Genomic DNA, 21,265 nt, shown 5'->3' with positions numbered 1-21,265 from the left:
GCTGAGACAAGTGCAGGCTCTTAACAGTCTGTGCATTTGTAAGACAGCCTCGGGGAAACCTTTGCCTGAATCTTTGCAGCTAAGAGTTGCAGATCAAATAGTACTCCACTAGAAAACTGAAAACTGAAAACAAATCATGGAAAGTTGCACCAGAATTATGTCTCCTTGGATCTGAGACCCACTGGTACTACGTAAGGAGGGTGAGGGTGTTGAATTGTTTGTGGAGAGGAGTTTTCACCTGAAACTTCAGGTCACTGTGAGACAATCTGTGTCACCCAAGGAGTCTGGGTTTTGTAAAAGGCAGGTGACTCGGGCAAGGTGTTCATCCTTGTGAAAAGACCCCGTTTCATAAAATGAGAACTTTCAGCCATGAGTTATTCCCATAATAACTCTGAGAAAAGCAGTAAGGCCTTTTGTGATCCACATCAAAAGTGGAAAGGGAGGTTTCCAGAGGCAGCTATTTTGAAGGGGACTCTGAAGAGAAGATTTGTCTCAGGAAAAAAAAAAAAAAAAAAAAAAAAAAAAAGAAAGAAAGAAAAAAGAAACGGATGGGTGTGGTATTTATCACCACTCTCATTTATTAGTTGCTATGAAATTGGGATTCAGTGAGGGCTCTGTGTCCTGGGCAGGGCTGCTGCCTCTTGGGTTAAGTTCAAGTGGACTATTGATTCCGCTCTGAAGACAGAGTTCTCCCAGCGTCCCTTCTCTCTCTGTCTCAGACTGATGTTTGGGTTTCGGTCTGCAAAGCTCCAGACTCAAGGCCCAAGGTTCTAGCAGCGAACTCTTTCTTTAGAGCTGCTGGGAGTGCCCAGCATGGCTTTAGGTGGGGGTCCAGTGAGCATTGTTTCTTACAGGCTGGGGATTGCCAGCCAGACGCTGAATTTCTGGTGTGCCTCTGAATGCCTGAAGGCAGAGTGCTCTGAAAAAGCAGCAGCAGGCGAGGAAACCGCTGGAGGTGGGGAGCTTTGGCTGATGTGGTCTCAGCTTCTGACACTTTTAACTGATGGCCCCCTGTCACTTCCTGTCATGCAGCCCAAGTGGCGGGGAGGAGTTCCTTCAGGGAAACCATGCTCTGCTCAGCTCAGAGAATCCCGTCTGCTGGGCTCCGTTGCAGTTAGGGGCGGGGGACTCTGCATGGATGAGGTCGGAGCGCCCCATGGTGTGGTGCTGCTTCTTTGTCCGGGCTCAGGTAAGCTCCCTGCGGCAGAGACAGCCAGGGGTGGACCAGCTCCTGACTCCCACCCGTGCCTGGCTGGGTGGTGCCAGGAACTGAGGTGTGGGAGGGCGAAAATGCCGTTTACCTCCCAAGAAAATGAGCAAGGAGCTGCTGTTCAAAGCACCTGGGATGATGGAGAGGGACTTCTGTGTCACTTTAGTGTGAATCAGGAAAGAGCTGTGTGGTTGTGTTTAAGACCACAAATGGTTGCTTGGTGGAGATAGTGAGTTAAGTGAGTGCCTAGCTGTTAGGGCTTCCTTTAGCATCTGTGATTGGAGGAGAGTGTGTGTGTGGTGGGGGGTGACTTTCGCTCTTTGTTCCAGGATGCTAGTATTTTAATTTTTATAAGAGATGTGTTTTCAGTTAAGAGGGGAAAAGGGGGGAAAAGGATGCATTTGGCCTGTGGTGTTTTTTGTTTGGGGAGTTTTTTAAAGTGTATTTCCAAGATCTTCTCTTCTCCTTTGGGTTGAAAGATGGCTGAAATCAATTTTGGAAGTTCATTCTGTTTGGAACAACTTTTTTGTAGGTTTCCTTAAAGTGAGTCTCGGTATTTTCAATGTGTTCATCATTGAGAAGATGAAGTCAGATATTATCAGGGGAGATTCAGACTCACTGGTGTTCTCATTAAAGAGTGTTGGTGCCTGGTTTGGTTATATCTAAAGGAACGTCTGGAAATGTTACATTTTGATAGACTAAAGAGTGGTTAGGAGGCCTGATGGGTTACTCCCTCTGTCCCTGTTCTTTGTTTGTGGGTCGGTGTTTAGCTTTGGATAAGCTACCCCTGTTTTCCAAAGAAAATGTCTGTTGCTTTTTCTGTTTCTCTCACTGGAATCCTGAGACTGATTTTTGTGGTGCTAATTCCAACTTTCATATATGATTATTCTAGACATACATTTTTAATCTTTTCATGTGATTTGGGTGGTTTTGTCATTTTTCTCTTTTCCCATCTGACTCATCCAGCTGTTTGCTAACCTGATAAAGAATCATTTTTGAGCCTTTGAGATACAGAAATTGAGAGCATTTAAAATGACTTAGGACAGTTTAGTGATAGTTAATGCAACATAAATAAAAATAATACAATATTATCTGGCATTTATTAGATACTTTTCACGTTAGTAAGCACTTACCCATGTTAGTTCACAAAATTCCTACAACACTATACATTCGGCTATTATTATTTTCAGAATGGTAAAACTGATATATAGAGAGGACAGATAATTTTCTCAAGGTCACCTAGCTGGTGAGCAGTGGGTCAGGCTTCAAGCTTAGGCAGAATGGATCCAAAAATGACATTCATAGCCAGTAGGTGCTACATGAGGATTTCCATTATGGGGCCCTTTCCACATCCACCTGCAGCATCTCAGTAACACTTTGCTTTCTTATCCTTTGGCAAATCAGCCCCTTTTAGTGGATGTTTGCTATGATCCAATTAGCAGCTACCTAAGAGACAACTAGACAAATCACTACCTTATCTGGACTCAGCTTCCCTACCTGTCAAATGGAAATTTCTCTAAACTCATTTTAGTTCTGACATGAATCTAAGGTATGCAAATATCTTCCACAAAAAGTAAAAAAGAATCCTCATATCCCTCCTATTTGGAAGTTAAATGAGTACATTTGAACATACATTTCCCAAGGACGTCAACAGGAACTTAAAATGTAACTGGCTGGGTGACTGTTGACCTTTATTTTGCTCTTGAAACTATTACTGAATAAATTTTTATTTCTTGGTTCTGACAGTCCCCAGAGAAAGAGTCTGGAGGAATTGAGGCTGGGTGTGGGAGGGTCAATTGGTAAGCGGATATGGTGTAGAGAAAGGGACGGGAGAAACCTCGTAATCCATAATGCAATTACGGAGATTATGGAGGAGAAATCTCATAAATCCATCTTCTGAGATTTGGCCAAAGTAGTTCTGCAATAGAGGGGAAATGGTAGAGTGTAATGATTAAGGACATGGGCTCTGGGACCACACAGATGTAGGTTTGCATCCCAACTTTGCCTCTTACTAGCCATGTGATCCTAGGCATGTTACCAAATGTGAATCTGTTTTATGTTCTGTAAGATGGGGATAATAAATAGTGCCTACTTTATAGGATTGTCATGAGGAATAAGTGAAATGACTCATGACAGTGCCTAGCACAGAGCCAGCACTCAGCAAATGTGATCCATGTCCCAGGTCTTATTGACCATAGAATGTTGGTGGCCACTAGAGACATGAAGCCTGAGTGTGTAAAGGCTTAGCAACACCAGGGCTGTGAAACATCTTACCTACAGAGATGAACATGACCCTGGTTTGATTTTGTGGGGGAAAGGAAGCATATTCCACAGAAGGTCAATACTTCGTGTTTTTTAAGTTTATTTATTCAGAGAGAGAGCACAGTCAGAGGATGGGAAGAGAGAGAAAGAGAGACAGAGACAGAGAATCCCAAGCAGGCTCTGCACTGCCAGTGCAGAGCCTGATGCGGGGCTTGAACTCACAAACCATGAGATCGTGACCTGAGCCGAAATCCAGAGTCGGATGCTTAACCAACTGAGCCACCCAAGCACCCCTAGTCAGTGCTTCATTTTAAAACCCTGATTCCAGCCATGTTTTTACAGCTTGCACAGAACACCAAGGGGAGTCATGAAAGGGGAAGCTGATTCAAACCAGATCCTAAAAAGGCCTCTCTTGATAGAACACTCAGAGGTATGACTCGGAGAGGGCGAGGTCAGGGTGGTGACCCCGAGTGTCCACCGAGACAGAAACAATGGGTGACTTTAGGACCTAAATATAGACTATGTGGATGTCACTTAGGGAAACCAGTTCCCGATGCTGACCAGGGTGAGTGGGTCTCTTGGGAAGAGCTCTGGAAGCAGCCCCTGTGTGCCGAGCCTTGCTCTGTCGGCCCTCTTTTTCTGAATAATTCTGTCCATATTCTAGCTCCTCTGCATCTGTTGAGCATCTGCCTCTGTTTGGCAGCCTTGTTTATGTCTTCAGCCCTTCCCTTCCAAGTCTTCCTTGTGGTGTTTACCACCTCTCTCCCTTGTTTCTTGCAGACCCCACCCAGCCCCGGCCAGAAACCCCAGGTGTTCTTGCCATTAGCGCTTGCTTCTCATGGAGCAGTATTAGGAGCTGGGTGGGAGTCAGGAGTTTGGGGTTCAAGGTCTAGGTTTTGCAGTTAACCTTGGGCAATGAGGAACCTCACCGGGTACCAAGTTCTTCAATGGAGACATCTCCTTTAAGAACCTGGATCCTGGAGATTAACCATCTGCGTTCAAATCCTCACTGCCGCTTGACCTTGGGCAAGTTCTTTACCTCTCTGAGCCTCAGTCACCTCACCTGCGAAATGGATACATGGCAGTATCTGCCTCAGTTAGTATGAGGAGTTTATAAAATAATACCTGTGAAGGGGCACCTGGGTGGCGCAGTCGGTTAAGCGGCCAACTTCAGCCAGGTCACGATCTCGCGGTCCGGGAGTTCGAGCCCCGCGTCAGGCTCTGGGCTGATGGCTCAGAGCCCGGAGCCTGTTTCCGATTCTGTGTCTCCCTCTCTCTCTGCCCCTCCCCCGTTCATGCTCTGTCTCTCTCTGTCCCAAAAATGAATAAACGTTGAAAAAAAAAATTAAAAAAAAAAATAATACCTGTGAAACCCTTAAAACAGTACATCTTGTCAGTGCTCAAAAATGCTAGCTATGATCGTAGTTGTGATCTGTAGAAAAATGAGACTTGAGCTGGGTCAGTGTTTCCTAGACTTCAGTCAAATTTTTCTCATTTCCATATTCTACTTGTACTATTATTTTTCACTTACTGTTTCTCTTTAAATTGTCCAGTTATTTATTATTTTTTAACTTCGGCTCATTCTAAAGAGGAATAGTCCTGCAGTCACTCAGTGCTCTAATGTGTTTCTTCAAACACATGATAGTAAATACATCTAGGTCTACTGCATGTGGTCTGAAGTGATATGGTGTCTGCCCCAGGTCCACTTCCTGCACTTTGGTGTCTCTGAGCATCCGAGACCCAGGTTGCTGCCTGCTACTGGTGTTCACAGTGCTCATCCCACCAGAATGAATAGTCTACCCACCTTTTCATTCACCAGGAAGTGCCTGAGAACCACCTTTGGGCCTGTCTCTGTGCCAGGTGCCAAGATACCCACACTATGGGTCTTTGTAGTGCCTACTGTCTTTTTTTGAATGGGACACTACCAGCCCAGAGAAAATGGGGTGGGTAGAGAGAGCGATGAAATAATCCAATTGCTGAAATCCCTCCTTAACGAGAAGAGAAGCCAAGAACACTCTCTGACTGAAATCTCTGGATGTGGGTCAAGGAGACCATCTCAGTCAGTTTTTGCTAAGTAACAACTACCCCCAGCTCAGTGGCAAACAATGGCAAGCATTCGCTCTTATGCTCATAGGTGTGCAGGTTGATGGGGGCGGTCTGCCTCACACGGGTCCATTAGGTATCCACACATATATTCTTCCCCGGTGGAAGTCAGAAGCTCCCAGGGGAGCAAACAGAAATATTTGATGTCCCTGAAAAACTAGGCTCAGAATTGGTACTCTGTCCCTTTCACCCTTATTCCATTGGCCAGAACAAGTCACAGTAGCAACCCATGGAGGTCAGGAGAGAGTATAAAAGTTTGCTGAAGAATAAATTAATCCACTACAGGGATCATCATTATTTAGTCATTCAACCTGCATTTATGTGGAGCATTCTGCCATGTTGGGGGAAGATAAGTACAGTCATGATAAATGACAAAGGTGATGAGGACATCTAATCTAAGGCCTGGCATGGGGTAGGTCCTAAATAAATACCTAATGAATGAGTATCTGCTGGTACCTCTGGAGTGCTGACTACTGATGAATATTTCATACAAGGTTATCTCCTTCTATCCTCCAATTCCTGGTTGGGCTGGTACAGTCATCCCAGGTCAAACAAGTGGGATACTATTTTGGCCTGTTAAATGCTTATCATCTTTTGATGTAAGGGATGTGAAGGCACAGTAGTGGAGAGAATTTATGCACAAAGAGATCATCTCTGATATGGAGAAAGAGGTAGGCTTTGCACCAAGGAAGGTCCAGATTGCATCCCTCATGTGTTCCTTCCCATACACTTCGTGCACTGCCTTGGGTGCTAACGCTTCGTTCACCCATCATGTACTAAGAGTTTAGCATGGTACCTGCTTATCATAGTTTCTATCAATCACTAGCCCTCTGCTTCTTGGAGGTCACATCCATTTTTTTAATATTTTCTTCAGAAAATTGCACAGAGATGTGAAAATTTCTGTGCAGGCAGGTGGCCCTGAGTAAAGAACTCTGCTGTGAGTATTCATTCTTATTCCCTCCCCTCCTCTTTCCTTCCCTTCTTAAGAACTTCATCTATTGGAAGAGAGGTTTTTCCATAGTTGTATGCCAGTGTCAGGCATAGGGTCTGGCTCATTTTAATGGCTGGCCCAATGAGTGGATTTTTTTTAAGTTTATTTATTTATTTTGAAGTGGGGGCAGGAGCAAAGAGAGAGAGAGGGTGAGAGAGAATCCCAAGCAGGCTCCATGCTGTCAGCATAAAGCCCACATGGAGTCCGATCACACAAACTGTGAGATCATGACCTGAGCTGAAATCAAAAGCCAGACGCTCAACTAACTGAGCCACCCAGCCACCCCCACAAAAGTGTTTTTGAAGTGACTGAGACAGTAAGGATGAAGGTGTTGTGATATCTTGTTTGCATATGCATAGGATCACAAATCTTTTGGACTGGATGAGATAGGAAAGCTCATATAATCTAGCCCTTTTATTTTATTTATTTATTTTTATTAAAAAAATTATCACTGAAGTATAGTTGACGTGCAAGGTAATGATTTGATGATTCTATATATTACTCAGTGTTCAGCATGATAATCATCATTCCCATCTGTCACCATACAACATTGTTACAATATTATCAACTATGTTCCCTGTGCTATGCTTTTCATCTCTGTGACTTATTTTATAGCTGGAAGTTTGTACCTCTTAATCCCCTTCACCTCTTTTGCTTATCCCCCCCAATGACCTCCCCTCTGGCAACCATCAGTTGGTTCTCTCTATTTAAGAGTCTGTTGGTTTTTGTTTTTCAGATTCCACATGTAAGTGAAACGATATGGTATTTGTCTTTCTTTGTTTGGTTTGTTTCACTTAGCATTATACTCTCTAGCTCCATCCATGTTGTTGCAAATGGCAAGATTTCATTCTTTTTTTATGACTAATATTCCTCTCTGTGTGTGTGTGTGTGTGTGTGTGTGTGTGTTACATCTTCTTTATCCCTTCATCTGTCGATGGACACTTTGGTTTCTCCCATATCTTGGCTATTGTAAGTAATGCTGCTATAAACATGTTCAGAGACATGAACATCTATCTTTTTCAGTTAGTGTTTTCATTTTCTTTGGTAACCCTTTTATTTTATAGATAATACTGAGACCCAGAAAGCTTAGTTCACTTGCTCAAAGGCACATAGCTAATAATAATAATAATAATAATAATAATAATAATAATAATAAATTAAGGTTTTCTTCCAAGTAGGTAACTTATGCTCAGATACAGTTAAGTCTTATTCCCTCAGTACGTGGTCAGAAAACAGTGTCATTCTGATCTATCAGATTTATGGATCATGTTGCAAAACTTGAGTTTTCTTGACTTTCACATCCAAAGTCAAAGACACGGATGACAAAAATACATATGCCATGTCTCCACTGTAGAACCATTACAGTGTGAGCTCTTTAGGGCAGAGCCCTTGTCCCCGCTTTCCCTGGGCTCCCCTTTCCACTCCATCCCTCAGTCATCACCCAGAACTATGTGCACAGACTGCTGAGAATGCAGGAGGGTTGGGGCTGAGACAGGGACATTCATCAAGCCAAGGGGCCAGGCCAAATCAAGGGTGGAAGGCGGGTTAGGGTGGGTACAGGGTTGTTCCTGCAGAGTCCTGCAAATCTTATTTGGAGCCATTCTTCTATTCTTAGTCTCTAAGGCACTTTGTTCTCTGGTGCATTGTTTTAACAGCCACCAGGAAATCAGTCCCTGCTCAGGGTCAGCGATGCCACTGGTTCCTGTCTGTGGCCGCCCAGGTGGGAAGTGCACTGGTTTGTTCCAGGGCTGATGGTTTGTCATCGGGGACCATCACACCCTTTCTTTTTTGGTTCCCACCCTTTCTGCATGGGGTGGGGAAGGGCGAGGAAGAAGAAGAGATTCTGATGAGTTTCTTTCTTTCTTTCTTTCTTTCTTTCTTTCTTTCTTTCTTTCTTTCTTTCCTTCTTCCTTCCTTCCTTCCTTCCTTCCTTCCTTCCTTCCTTCCTTCCTTCCTTCCTTCCTTCCTTTCTTTCTTTCTTTCTTTCTTTCTTTCTTTCTTTCTTTCTTTCTTTCTTTCTTCTTTCTTTCTTTCTTTCTTTTTGAGAGAGAGCCTGAGTGGGTGAGGGACAGAGGGAGAAAGAGAATCTTAAGCAGGCTGCACACCCAGTGTGGAGCCCAATGTGGGGCTTGATCTCACAATGGCGGGATCATGACCTGAGCCAAAATCATGACCTGAGCTGAAATCAAGAGTTGTACGCTTAACCAACTGAGCCACCCAGGCTCCCCGAGCTGTTTTTCTTTTTATAGCGGTAGTGGCACGCTTATTTCTATGTTACAAAGAAAAATGCTAAAATCCAAGTCTCAACAGAGCACTGTGCTCTCTGGAGCATTGTTGTCCCATGGAAATAGAATTTGAGTCACATGCATAATATAAAATTTCCTAGTAGTCACATGGAAAGAGAGAAAAATAAACAGGTGAAATTCATTGTAACAATTTATTTAGCCCAGTATATCCAAATATTAGCATTTCAACATGTTATCCACATGAAAATTAAGAAGATATTTTACATTCTCTTTTTCATATGGAGTCTTCGAAATTCAGTGTGTATTATCTACTTAGAACATATCTCAGTTCAGATTAGCCACATTTCAAGTGCTCAGTACCCACATGTGGCTCATGGTAGTCATTAGACAGTACAGGTCTAGAGTAGACTGTCCAGAAGAGCTTTTTATGGTGATGGTATCTTCACTGTCTCCTATAGAGGCCATTAGGCACCGGTGGCTAGGGAACACTCAAAATGTAGCTAGTTCAGCTGAGGAGCTGAGTTTTAAATTTTATTCAATTTTAATAAATTAAAATTAAGGCTCAACAGCCACATATACCTAGAGGCTATCATATATGGACAGTACAACTCTAGACATTTGATCTTATTAGAGAAATATTAACTTAAGCTTGAACATGATATCATTTTTCATCTGCCACATTGACAGAGATGAAAAAGTTGGATAACACTGTTTGGTGAGGTTAACAGGAGCTTTCATGCATGGCCAGTGGGAAGGTAACTTAGAATGGTTTTTCTGGAGGACAGTTTGGCCATGTTTATCAGATTTCAAATATACATTCCCTTGGGCCCAGCAGTTCCATTCCTAGATATTAATGCTACAGTGTCTCTTGTGTGTGTTGACTGGTTTACGTAGAAGGATATTTGCTGCAACAAAAGATCAGAAACCACACATATACCCTGTCAATGGGGGACTAGATAAAAAAGTTATGGTACATTTGAAAAATGTAATTGGCAACTATTGAAAAAACAAGGCCAATTTTTATTTGATGGCATGGAAGGCTGTGCCAAATATGGTGTGAAGCAACTATATAGCAGTATATATGGTATGTCACCGTTTGGGTAAAAGAAATGATTTGCTTACTTATGTCTAGAGCAGCTCTGGAAGAAGGCAGAAGGAGCCTATCAAAGTGGTTTTCTCCTGGGAGAGAAAGGTATAGCTGGGTGGGAAAGAGGTCTGCTTATCACTGTAGAGTGTATCTTTTTGGAATTTAATCTCATGCACTTGAATTACCTCTAATTACCTCTTCAAAAAAAAAAATAATAATAAGGCACACAAAGAGGAAACTCTAAGAGAAGGGTAAATCACAGAAGTCTTCCTAGAGGAGGTGGTGGCCTTTGGATTGACTTGTAAAAGATGCATAGGAGTCCTTATGGCAGGAGGAAGGCCGAGGCTCAGAGACATGAACAAGCAGGACAGGTGCATACCCAGTAGTGGGCAGAGTTCTCAGTATATAAGATAGAGCAGTAATAGAGTATGGGTAGGCACTGAAATGGCCAAATGGGAAGAGTTTATGAGCAGAGTTTGGACCATAGACAGCCATTGACAGTTTGAAGGAAGCAAGAAATGACATGATGGTGCTTGTGTGTAAGACAACTTTGGCAGAGTGGAGAGTGACTTGAAACAGTGATTTACAAATTGTGAGCCAAGGACCCTAGGAGTCCGCAAGACCTAGAAATTCACTGTTATCACTACAAAACGGATTTTCTTCATAGGCATCTACCAAAATAACCATCACAGCAGGTTGATTGCAGAGGGAGGTATGTGAATCAGCTGTCTCCTATGCAGCCAGACAGTAAAGAGAGTTGTAAAAGTATAAAACAATGCTGCTCTTCTCACCGTGTTTTTGTTCTTGAAAATATAGTTAGGGACACTTGGGTGGCTCAGTCGGTTAAGCATCCGACTTCAGCTCAGGTCATGATCTCACAGTTCATGAGTTCAAGCCCCACATCGTGTGCTGACCGCTCAGAGCCTGGAGCCTGCTTTGGATTCTGTGTGTGTGTCTCTCTCTCTGTCTCTGTCTCTCTCTCTCTCCTCCTCCTCCACTCATGCTCTGTCTCTGTCTCTCAAAAATAAATAAACATTGAAAATATAGTTAATTTTCATTAAAATATGTTAATTTTATTTTCTAATGCTATAAATATTGACAGACATAACCCACATAAACAAAAGTTCTTCAGGGCCCTCAATAGTTTTTAAAAGTAAAGGGGTCCTGAAACAAAAAAAGAATCTGAGAATTACTGGTCTGCAAGCATGAAGGCCCCATGTGATTCTGGAATACAAATGTAGTCAGGTAGGAGGCATGAGCTAATGGTGCTGGAGCTGATGTGCACAATATACATCTGAGAGCAAAGAAATGGTCTGGGCAGGTATGTGTGAAAGAGGAAGCTTGCTTGATGGATTGGTTTTGACTGACAGGGATGTTGGTGCAGGTCCTCTCCTCAGCTTCTGCACTAATAGGTATTCCTGTTATTTCCAGTCCTTTGCTTTTATAAACACCCTAACCATCCATGCGCATGGATGTCATGTGCCCAGCACGTGCAAGAATTACTCTGGAGTATCTCCCTGAAAGAGGGACGCTGGCCAGTAAGACACGCACGTCTTTGGCTTGACTGGAAGCGGTCAAACTATTCTCTAGTCCGTGACCTTCCCTCCAACGTTATGTAAGTCTCCATTTCTGCAACCCTTAGTGTTGTCAGATTTTTAAATTTTGCTGGTCTGACGGGTGTGAAATGACATCTTGTTTTAACCCCACGCCCACCGTCATTCCTACCCCCATTCCTCACCTTGGAGCATAAGTTACTGAAGTCTGAATTGTAGACAATTTAGAAAGAGTCTTTGCCTCAAAGAAACACACGCATTTCTGTGTGTGAATGTGTGAACGCAGAGGCAAGTTCTGTATCCTGGTTTTCTGGATAAGGAAGGAGCTAAAAATTGGGGACCCTCCACTCTTTATTAAAAAAAAAATTTATGTTTATTTAGTTTTGAGAGTGAGAGAGACAGAGCATGAGCGAGGGAGACACAGAATCTGAACTAGGCTCCAGGCTGTGAGCTGTCAGCACAGAGCCTGACGCTGGGCTCAAACTCATGGACCGTGAGATCATGACCTGAGCCAAAGTTGGCCCTTAACCAATTCAGCCACCCAGGTGCCCCTCTACTCTTTATTTTAGATAGAAATCACCCAGTCAACCCTTCTTGCTCTTATGGTGTTTGCTGTAACTTGGGGCCAGGTGGATCTGCACTGAAGGAAAAGAAATTGGGCTTTTCTGCACTGCCTGACCTGGGCTGGTGTGTGGGGTAAGGCCCAGCCTGAGACATTAAGACAAGACCTGAGGCTTTGGGCAAAGAAGTGTAGTGTGGGGTAAAGCGCCTTCTTTGAACCAGCCACATATCCTCACCGGACTCAGGCCTCCCTGTGGGCCTGAAGCCACGACCTGCTTCTCCTGCCTGTACCTATTTGGGTGCTTAGGGTCCTTCCTCCATTCAGAAGGGCCACATGTGCAGTTTAATACTCTGCTGTAGCTCATCTGAAAGAATTATTTTAGGACAAGGGGCCCCACATTTTCATTTTGCTGAGTTCTGCAAGTTATATAGCCAGTCCTGCCTGAAGCATCTTAGTGTCTCTCGGATTAAAAAGGGTGTGGGGAGAGGGGTACAGCAACATGGTAACACTATTCTCCTCACTCTGTGCAGGGCCTGACCCCACCGTGAACTCCAAAGCTCTTTCGAGCGAAACATTCATTTCCTCATTTCATGCATTTCTTTTTTTACCTCTCTCTCTCTCTCTCTCTCTCTCTCCACACACACACACACACACTGTCAGTCTTCATCCTTTAGAAAATTCTTTATGTGCCCACTTGCTAAAATGTGTTTGTAACCCCCAAACCAATACCCAGAGCACGTTTGCAGTCATTCATGGAGGTGAATAGAGTAGCAAAAAATTTGAATGACTGTACACGCCTGTTCTCACCTGAGGTCAATCAAGGTAACACCTGCCTTATTGTTTCGCTCTTATGCTGTAAACAAGGGTCTTTTTCATGGTCTATTTAGTACCGTGTTTTTCACATTTTTGTGCTACTTGTTCATTTCATTATTTAACATGGCCCCTGAGTGTAGCAATGCTGTGTTGTCTAAGCACAGGATGGCTGCAGTGCACCTTATAGAGAAAATACATGTGTTCAGTAGGCTCCCTGCAGGCACAAGTTATAGTGCTCTTGGCTGTGAGTTCAATGTTAGTGAGTCAACAATATATATTAAAGAAGGTGTCTTTAACTAGAAACACACATAAAACAAGATTATGTCTTTTTTTGTAAGTCATTTCTTTTTTTTTTTTTTTTTTTAAATTTTTTTTTTTTTCAACGTTTATTTATTTTTGGGACAGAGAGAGACAGAGCATGAACGGGGGAGGGGCAGAGAGAGAGGGAGACACAGAATCGGAAACAGGCTCCAGGCTCTGAGCCATCAGTCCAGAGCCCGACGCGGGGCTCGAACTCACGGACCGCGAGATCGCGACCTGGCTGAAGTCGGACGCTTAACCGACTGCGCCACCCAGGCGCCCCAATCATTTCTTTTTTTTTAATGTTTATTCATTTTTGAGGGTGAGAGCATGAGCAGGGGAGAGGCAGAGAAAGGAGGGCACAGAAGATCTGAAGCAGGCTCCACATTGACAGCAGTGAGCCCGATGCGGGTCTCGAACTCATGAACCTTGAGGTCATGACCTGAGCTGAAGTCGGACGCTCAACCAGCTGAGCCACCCAGGTGTCCCAAAACAAGATTATGTCTTGATTGGTTGATGAAAACATTGTGACCAGAGGCTCTCAGAAACTTAGCCCTGCATTCATTAACTCCCTGTTCAAGGAGACTTTATAGAACATAACTTCTGCGAATAGCCAGCATTGACTATTTATGTGTGTTTATTTTTTCTCTCCTGTCCCCTCTCCCTTGCTCACTCTCCTTTTTGCCCTTTCTTTCTTCTCCTAACTCTTGAATTTTCTATTCTCTCTCACTGACCATTGGTCATACTGGCGTTAGCCTTGTTTCCTCAAAAGATGCTCAGGGAAGGTGCCTTTGTCCATTCATTCAGTACGCATTTGTGGGGCACCTTCTTTGTGCAGTTCACTAGGCTATGCTGGGGTCTTATGTTTCAAAAATATTCTTTACAGATAGGATTGTAATCCATGATTTTGAGGCAAATTGAGAATCTCCTATTTATTTTTAGAAATATTCCCCACTCAGCATTTTCTTTGGCCACATGTTGTCACAGATCCAACAATGTTAGGAGACTTCAGAGGTCACCTGGTCTGACTCCCTCATTTTACAGATAATGAAACTGATATCCAGAGAGGGAAAGTGAAATGCCTGAGGTCATATAGCTAGTTTGATGACCTAAAAAACTGGAAAACCACCAAATAGGGGTGCCTGGGTGGCTCAGTCGGTTAAGTGTCTGGCTTCAGCTCAGGTCATGATCTCATGGTTCATGAGTTGGAGCCCTGTGTTGGGCTCTGTGCTGACAGTTCAGAGCCTGGAGCCTGCTTCAGAATCTGTGTCTCCCTCTCTCTCTTCCCCTTTCCCACTCACTCTCTGTCTCCCTCAAAATAAATAAACATTAAAAAAAAAAAAAAAAGAAAACAACCAGGTAAAAATTATTCCTCATTTGCTCTATTTACTACGTATGCATCCCCTAAGAGAAAGATAACATCAGTTGTGATCTGCACCTTCTGATAAAATAGATTTCTGCAAATTGTGTACATTGTAATAAAGCCAGAGAAAATTGATAAATACAAGTTTTTAAAAACTAGGTTTAAATTTTCTTTCCTTCTTTCTTTTCCTTTTTCCTTTTTTTGTTTTTTGTTTTTGTTTTTTGTTTTTGTTTTTGTTTTTGTTTCGTTTTGTTTGTCTTTATAGAAGCATTTCATATCTGCTGTCAAGGTGTCTGGATGTTTGCAACATAGAGGGTTTTTTAATTCCTCATTTGGGTGGTTTTCATTATCAAAATATCTTTTATAATACATCCAAAAGTGGGCACTGCTTGGTCCTAATAAATGTAGCATAAATTTGAGTGCCAGGACTGACAACCGAGAGGGGAGAAATCTCCCACAGAGGAGACCAGGAAACAGATCCAGCAGTCCTCCCTTCCTGCCTATTCCCCAAACCTTAGCCTCCACTCCCTCCCCTCCCAAAAAGGGGAAGGAAGAAGGCTCGGTGAAGATAATGTGTCCATCCTCAAATAAAGTATGGCTAACCCTTTGGGTCCCAAGCACTCCCATTTCCTGTGGCTAAAGTTAGACCTATTAGATATGAATTTCATTTTTAATCCATGACTGGGCAGACAGAAGACTACAGATCCTCTCCAGAAGTCACAGGGAAAAAGGAGTCCCCTTGCAGTCATCCCAGGCAGAGGGCATCACAATGTTGCTCTTCTGTACTTGTCACGAGCAAAACACAAGGGATGGTTACTTTGTGCGACAATTACAAGGGGGATTTTCCACAAAGAAAGTGTTTGCTAAACCTTTGTGGATCACCTTTTACCTTAGCCCTTAACACTGAAAAATACTTAGTAATTTTCTACAAAACAACAGTTTTTTTTCTCTTCTATTTTTGATGGAAAGTTTAGAGGCACCTGGGTGGCTCAGTTTGTTAAGCGTCTGACTCTTGATTTCGGCTCAGGTCATGATCTCATGGTTGTGGGATTGAGCCCTGTGTCCCTCAGGCTCCATGCTGGGCATGGAACCTGCTTGGGGTTCTCTCTCTCTTTTCTCTCTGCTCCTTCCTGGCTCATGCATGCATGTGTGTGCTTCCTACCCCCCTCAAAAAAAGTTTATATTATTGTGAAAACCAGTATGCTTGCATTAAATAGAATGGAACTATTAAGACAAATAAATACACACAAAACAATGTAACAATTCTAGCTAGGTGCTGTTACCTGAGCCTCTGAACCCAGAAGAGAAAGACCGAGGTTGGTAAGGATTAGGTGGGCATCTAAGGTGAGGTAACCCAAGCTCAGCCTTTCTCTTTGATGGATTCAAACTGGACAGTGAACTGAAAACATAATGACTTTCTTATTATGTGATTGGATCTGGGTAAAGCAGACTCTCCCAGTGCCCCGGCTCTTATCACCTGCAGAGTCCCCTGTACCCACCTGTGACTTCCTGTGCCCTTCTACTTGAGGGGATTTCCAGCCAGGGGAGTTAACATCCTGAGGATCCCTTCTCCGTCAAAGAGAGGCAGGAGTTAGTGGATGGAATACTTGCCCCACCTCATCCCTCAGTGGAAAATTATGAGATATGTCCTACACGGTCTTTCCGTCCTCAGTGGGTTGAACTCTGGCTGCCCATGGCTGGAACCGTAACCCGCTGGCTCCACACCCTTTAAATGGCTTCCCCCTTTCCCTGTCTCACGTCCCCACTCCCTACAGTTCTTGGGGGATTGCCTCCCATGTAAAAAGCTTATACCTGAATTTTTAGCCCCGGATCTGCTTTGGGTGCAACACAAACTAAGACAGCTGGTAAACATTCTGCCTAACATGATCTTACAAACCACTGTTGCACCAGACCTATCCTTTGGGAAATACTAGCCTCAGTAGATACCCAAATGGTATAAGTCAACATATCACTTTTCTTTCTTTGAATTCAAAAATCTACTGAAATGCTTAGTGTTCAACTCTCTCTAGCATTCTCCTTAACATATTGGTGACACTCTGTTCTGATGAATAACATCGGTCTCCGCTTTTGCTATCCCTCTGTCAAGATGGTATTATAATTTTCTAACAGACTTGGCACTCCTGAATTTGCCTGTAAATTTAATTCACTGTGTGGCATTTATCAGTTGTTTTTCACTGGGAGACATCCAGTGAGTAGAACAACACTGTGGGTCTGGCCACTCAAGGTAAACACTTACAGATGCATCACAGATAAGCCTGCTGAAACACAGCAGGCAGTGTTGCCAAACTCAGGGAGCCATTTTCTGGCAGGGCTTTTTACAACATCCTGAGGAGAACCAGGATTTCAAAATTAGGGATATTAAAAAGGTGCTTCTGCATGATAGAGATTCTGTGTGGGCCTGAACCAAAAGGCAGGCCAAGGAGGCAGAATTGAAGTTCTAATGGGGACAGAATTTCTTGTCCTCAGGGTTGGGCCCATGCCAGGGAGGTCCTGTCCCATGAAACCTAGACTGTTCCAGACAGTGGTCAAGTCCAGGGTGGCATATACCCCAGGATATATCATAAGAGTCAGAAGCATCTGTAAGTAACATGGAATCGGGACCTCCAAGAGGAAGGCAGGAGTAGGGCCAGCTTCAGAGACAGGGCTCTGTGCTCAGAAGGGCTCGACTCTATGGGCAAATAGAGTTGCCTAATAAATATTTGTGTGATATTTGAATGAATAGATGCTTGGACATCAAACTTGCTTTGGATTTTTAGGGATGGTGGCCTCAGAACCAGAAGGTGGCCTCAGAATGAGTACCAATCACGGAAGAGTCCCTATACATTCTTTCTTTCTCAGAACTGGCTACATAATTTGTGAGGTCCAGAGAAGAATGAAAATGCAGGGCCCTTGTTAAGAAGTTTCTAAGAATTTCAAGATGGTGACAGCATAGCATTAAACTCTACCCTCATAGTGGAAGGTGCTAGAGGTGCTGCAGTGGGTGAAACTTGATCTGGTTTCTGCACTCATTGACCTCAGCTCTGAGGGAGGAATCAGATATGAATCAAGGAATCACACAAGTAAATGGCGACATTTTGATGGGTTAGTACAACAAAGAAGAAACACATGATGCTGAGAGGATATAACTGGGAGATTTGATCTGGTTTAGAACCATCTTGGAATACTTCCCTTGTCAGGGCTGGCATTTGAAAGATGAGCAGGTCACTGCAAGAAAGGGAGGAGGGGAGAGGACTCCAGGCATGAGGGAGCTTGGAGGAAGAGGAACTGAGATTACAGGAGGCTGGAGCCCAGAGCAGAGAGAATGAGGGTTGGAGGTGGGAGGTGGGCCAAGACCTGACTTTACACAGAGTTTTAGAGGAATTAACAAGTCTTCAGAAATTCAGGACATTTTTCATGGCTGAAAATAACACGAAGAAGAATAAAATTATTCACCCCCATTTTCTTTTCAAATAAACTGAGGAAAATTACCCTAATACAGATCTCATCCTTATTTTTCTTTTAAAGTTGATTTATCTATTTTGAGGGAGGGAGAGAGGGAGACAAAGAGAGAGAGAGAGACAGAATCCCAAGTAGTCTCTATGCTAATAGCACAGAGCCTAATGCAGAGCTCAAACTCATAAACAGTGAGATCATGACCTGAGCCAAAATTAAGAGCCAGACACTTAACCGACTGAGCCACCTAGGCACCCCAGAGATATATATCATCCTTATTAATCAGACATGATGATTTTCCATGTAAAAAATCACATGAATGGGTTCTGGCCAATCAGAATGAGCATCAGGTATGGGAGCACCACATGTGCATGGGCACTGGCCAATTAGAACAAGCATCAGGGACTGTGTTGGGAATATGTGAGAGGAAAGAACTTGAACCTTTAATGGTGAGAGGCGTTTAGAAACTCTTCCTTCTCACCCATCTACATTCTGCTTAGGTTTCTTCTCAGATGTCCTCCAAGAAGCCTCCTTGACTTCTCTTTCTAGAGTCTCTGCCTCTACCCCCTTTCACAGATTTTCATATTACCCTGGTTTACTTTCTTCATAACTCTTAGTACACTAAAACTAGCCCGTTTGTTTGCTTACTGGTTTATTGTCTCTGTCCCCTACTCGACTCTCTGTCCCCAGTTAGACCTATTGTTTTTGAGGGCAGGGACCTGTATCTCTTTTGTTAAGCATGTATCTAGCTTGCATAGTACCTCGCACATAATATGTGCTCAACAAAATATTTGTAGACTGAATGAACCCATTTGGTGAAATTCTTTTATGTGAGTCTCTTGTCGTTCCTGGGTTTCTATTGTCAAAATTCAGGAATACCGTGGGCCCGAGGATCAAAAATGAAATTTTATGGGTGGCACTTCTTGGTGTTTAGTTTTCCTGAAGAGAAATTCTACAGCTTTGGGGGCACCTGGGTGGTTCAGTTGGTTATGTGTCTGACTCTTGATTTCGGCTCAGGTCATGATCCCAGGGTTGTAGGATCAGGCCCTGTGTTGGGCTCTGCACTGAACGTGGAGCCTGCTTAAGATTCTGTCTCTCTCTTTATGCCCTTCCTCCTCCCCTCCAAAAAAATGAAAACAAAGAAAAAAAATTTTTAATTCTACAGCTTTATATTTGCCTTTTTGTGGGCAAGTGTGTTCATTTGTTCACATGTATCCGTCCACAAACATTTGTTGAGCCTTTTCTGTGTGCTGGGTTAGGACTTAGAAATGTCCAGGGAAGTTCTGGGCGTGAAAGAATTCTGTTCTTAGTAAAACACCGATTTCCTGGGAAATAGATTAAATGCTGGATAAATATGCTTTGATTTTGCAAAATCCAGACGTTGGTTTCAGACTTCAGGATAAAAGTGATTGAGATAGGCTTTGAAGCAAAAATTCAGGATTAGAAAATTTAGCACAGAGTACTTCCCCCCTCCCTGCAGCCCATTTGTGGCTCACCACAGCTTTTGCTTTTTTACTCAAAACTTGATAGGACATGATCGTGCCATGAAGGAGGGGTGCTCTGAAGACACCTACGTGTCCCTGGTGTTTGCCCGCCTCACGTAATTTGGCATTGTGATGAGGTCCTCCTCCACTTTCAGAGACAGCTGCAGAAGGAAAATGTCCTTCTAATCACAGTTGACATCTTTCCAGATATCCCATCAGAAGTGGTGGCTCATTTTCACATTATTGTCCTGATGGCTTTTCTGCAGGCTTTTGCCAACAGCATTATTCTCAAGTTGGTCAAGACTCCTCTGAAAACTGGAGCTAATGAACTCTAAGTGGACTGGATGAGAAGTCTTTGCCACATGGACTGTCTGTGGCTTCTCCTGAGGCTCCAGTCGCCTCCTGAGACACCAATCAGAGGAGCTATGTTAAGAGAGGTTGTTAGCATATTCAAATACCTTATTTGCAGGGAAAGGATAATAACTATTACACAGTTATTTTCCTCACAGTTGTTTCTTTCCTACTGAAAAGTTTAAGGATAAACGTCTTCTTGTGAAAGATTCCAGTTTGTTTGGAAGAGAGCTACTCTTGGGGTTCCTGGGTGGCTCAGTCGGTTAAGCGTCCGACTTCAGCTCAGGTCATTATCTCACGGTTCGTGAGTTCAAGCCCCGCATCGGGCTCTGTGCTGAAAGCTCAGAGCCTGGAGCCTGCTTCAGATTCTGTGTCTCCCTCTCTCTGACCCTCCCCCGTTCATGCTCTGTCTCTCTCTGTCTCAAAAATAAATAAATGTTAAAAAAATTAAAAAAAAAAAAAAAAAGAAAGAGAGCTACTCTTGATTAAGTAATTCTTTGGGGCGCCTGGGTGGCGCAGTCGGTTAAGCGCCCGACTTTAACCAGGTCACGATCTCGCGGTCCGTGAGTTCGAGCCCCGCATCGGGCTCTGGGCTGATGGCTCGGAGCCTGGAGCCTGTTTCCGATTCTGTGTCTCCCTCTCTCTCTGCCCCTCCCCCGTTCATGCTCTGTCTCTCTCTGTCCCAAAAATAAATAAACGTTGAAAAAAAAATTTAAAAAAAAAAAAAAAAAAAAGGAAGAGAGCTACTCTTGATTAAGTAATTCTTAAATTATATTCTTAATTCTTAAAGTAATTATTCTTAAAGTAATTCTTAAATTAAAGTAATTATTCTTAAAGTAATTAATTATTCTTAAAGTAATTCTTAAATTATATTCTTCTCGGGCCTAAGAAATTATATCCCAGCTAAAACCCAAGCAAGTTCTGCTGGAGTGCCTGGATGGACTCTGCACCTGTAGGAGCTCTAGGCCCTCAGACACCAAGGGTTAACAGATACTGCAGAGCTGAGCCCAGAGGGCCTGATCCCCACTGGAGTTGGGCAGTGCATGGATATCTGATGCCCCAAAGAGGAACAAATGGATATGGCACGTATTTTGCTTGGGGAGGGGAGGAGTGCGTACGTTATTTGTGAATTTATTTTGTTTTGTTTTTGGCAACTTTAATATAATTTCAAACTTAGAGAAAAGTTGGGTGTCTAGAGTAAGATACTTTACCCAGATTCATTGTTTATTTACAATTGTTATTTACATTTGCTTTATTTCTCTGTCTCTCTGTCTCTGTGTATCTCTGTGTATATATATATGTGTATATATATATATATATGTATATATGTATGTATATATATATGTACGTATATGTAGTATATACTATATATATGTATACACCATATATAAATAGTGGAGAATACACACACACACACACACACACACACACATATAGTAAACATTTATATAACTTATAAATATGAATTATTTTTCTCTTCCTATTTG

General features: G+C 43.0%; 1 protein-coding gene across 7 annotated transcripts in view; it reads left to right on the top strand.

Moving 5' to 3' along the window:
* The window catches only part of ARHGEF3 (Rho guanine nucleotide exchange factor 3), a 309,958-nt gene that overhangs the window by 127,681 nt on the left and 161,012 nt on the right, over positions 1-21,265 (top strand). The window contains exon 1 of one of the 7 annotated variants that reach the window (XM_045493269.1): positions 1,068-1,189. The exons of 5 other annotated variants lie outside the window; for them this stretch is intronic. In XM_045493269.1, the coding sequence (XP_045349225.1) occupies positions 1,139-1,189 (51 nt within the window). In that variant the 5' untranslated portion in view covers positions 1,068-1,138. Of the gene's footprint in view, positions 1-1,067; positions 1,190-3,824; positions 3,903-21,265 lie in introns of those variants that run through there. One more of the 7 variants, XM_045493272.1, reaches the window with a different exon arrangement.

The sequence above is a fragment of the Leopardus geoffroyi genome, chromosome A2, assembly GCF_018350155.1.
Source record: "Leopardus geoffroyi isolate Oge1 chromosome A2, O.geoffroyi_Oge1_pat1.0, whole genome shotgun sequence".
Taxonomy (NCBI): Eukaryota; Metazoa; Chordata; class Mammalia; order Carnivora; family Felidae; genus Leopardus; species Leopardus geoffroyi.
The sequence above is the reverse complement of the archived record's forward strand: the minus strand, read 5'-3'. Positions and strand labels throughout refer to the sequence as shown.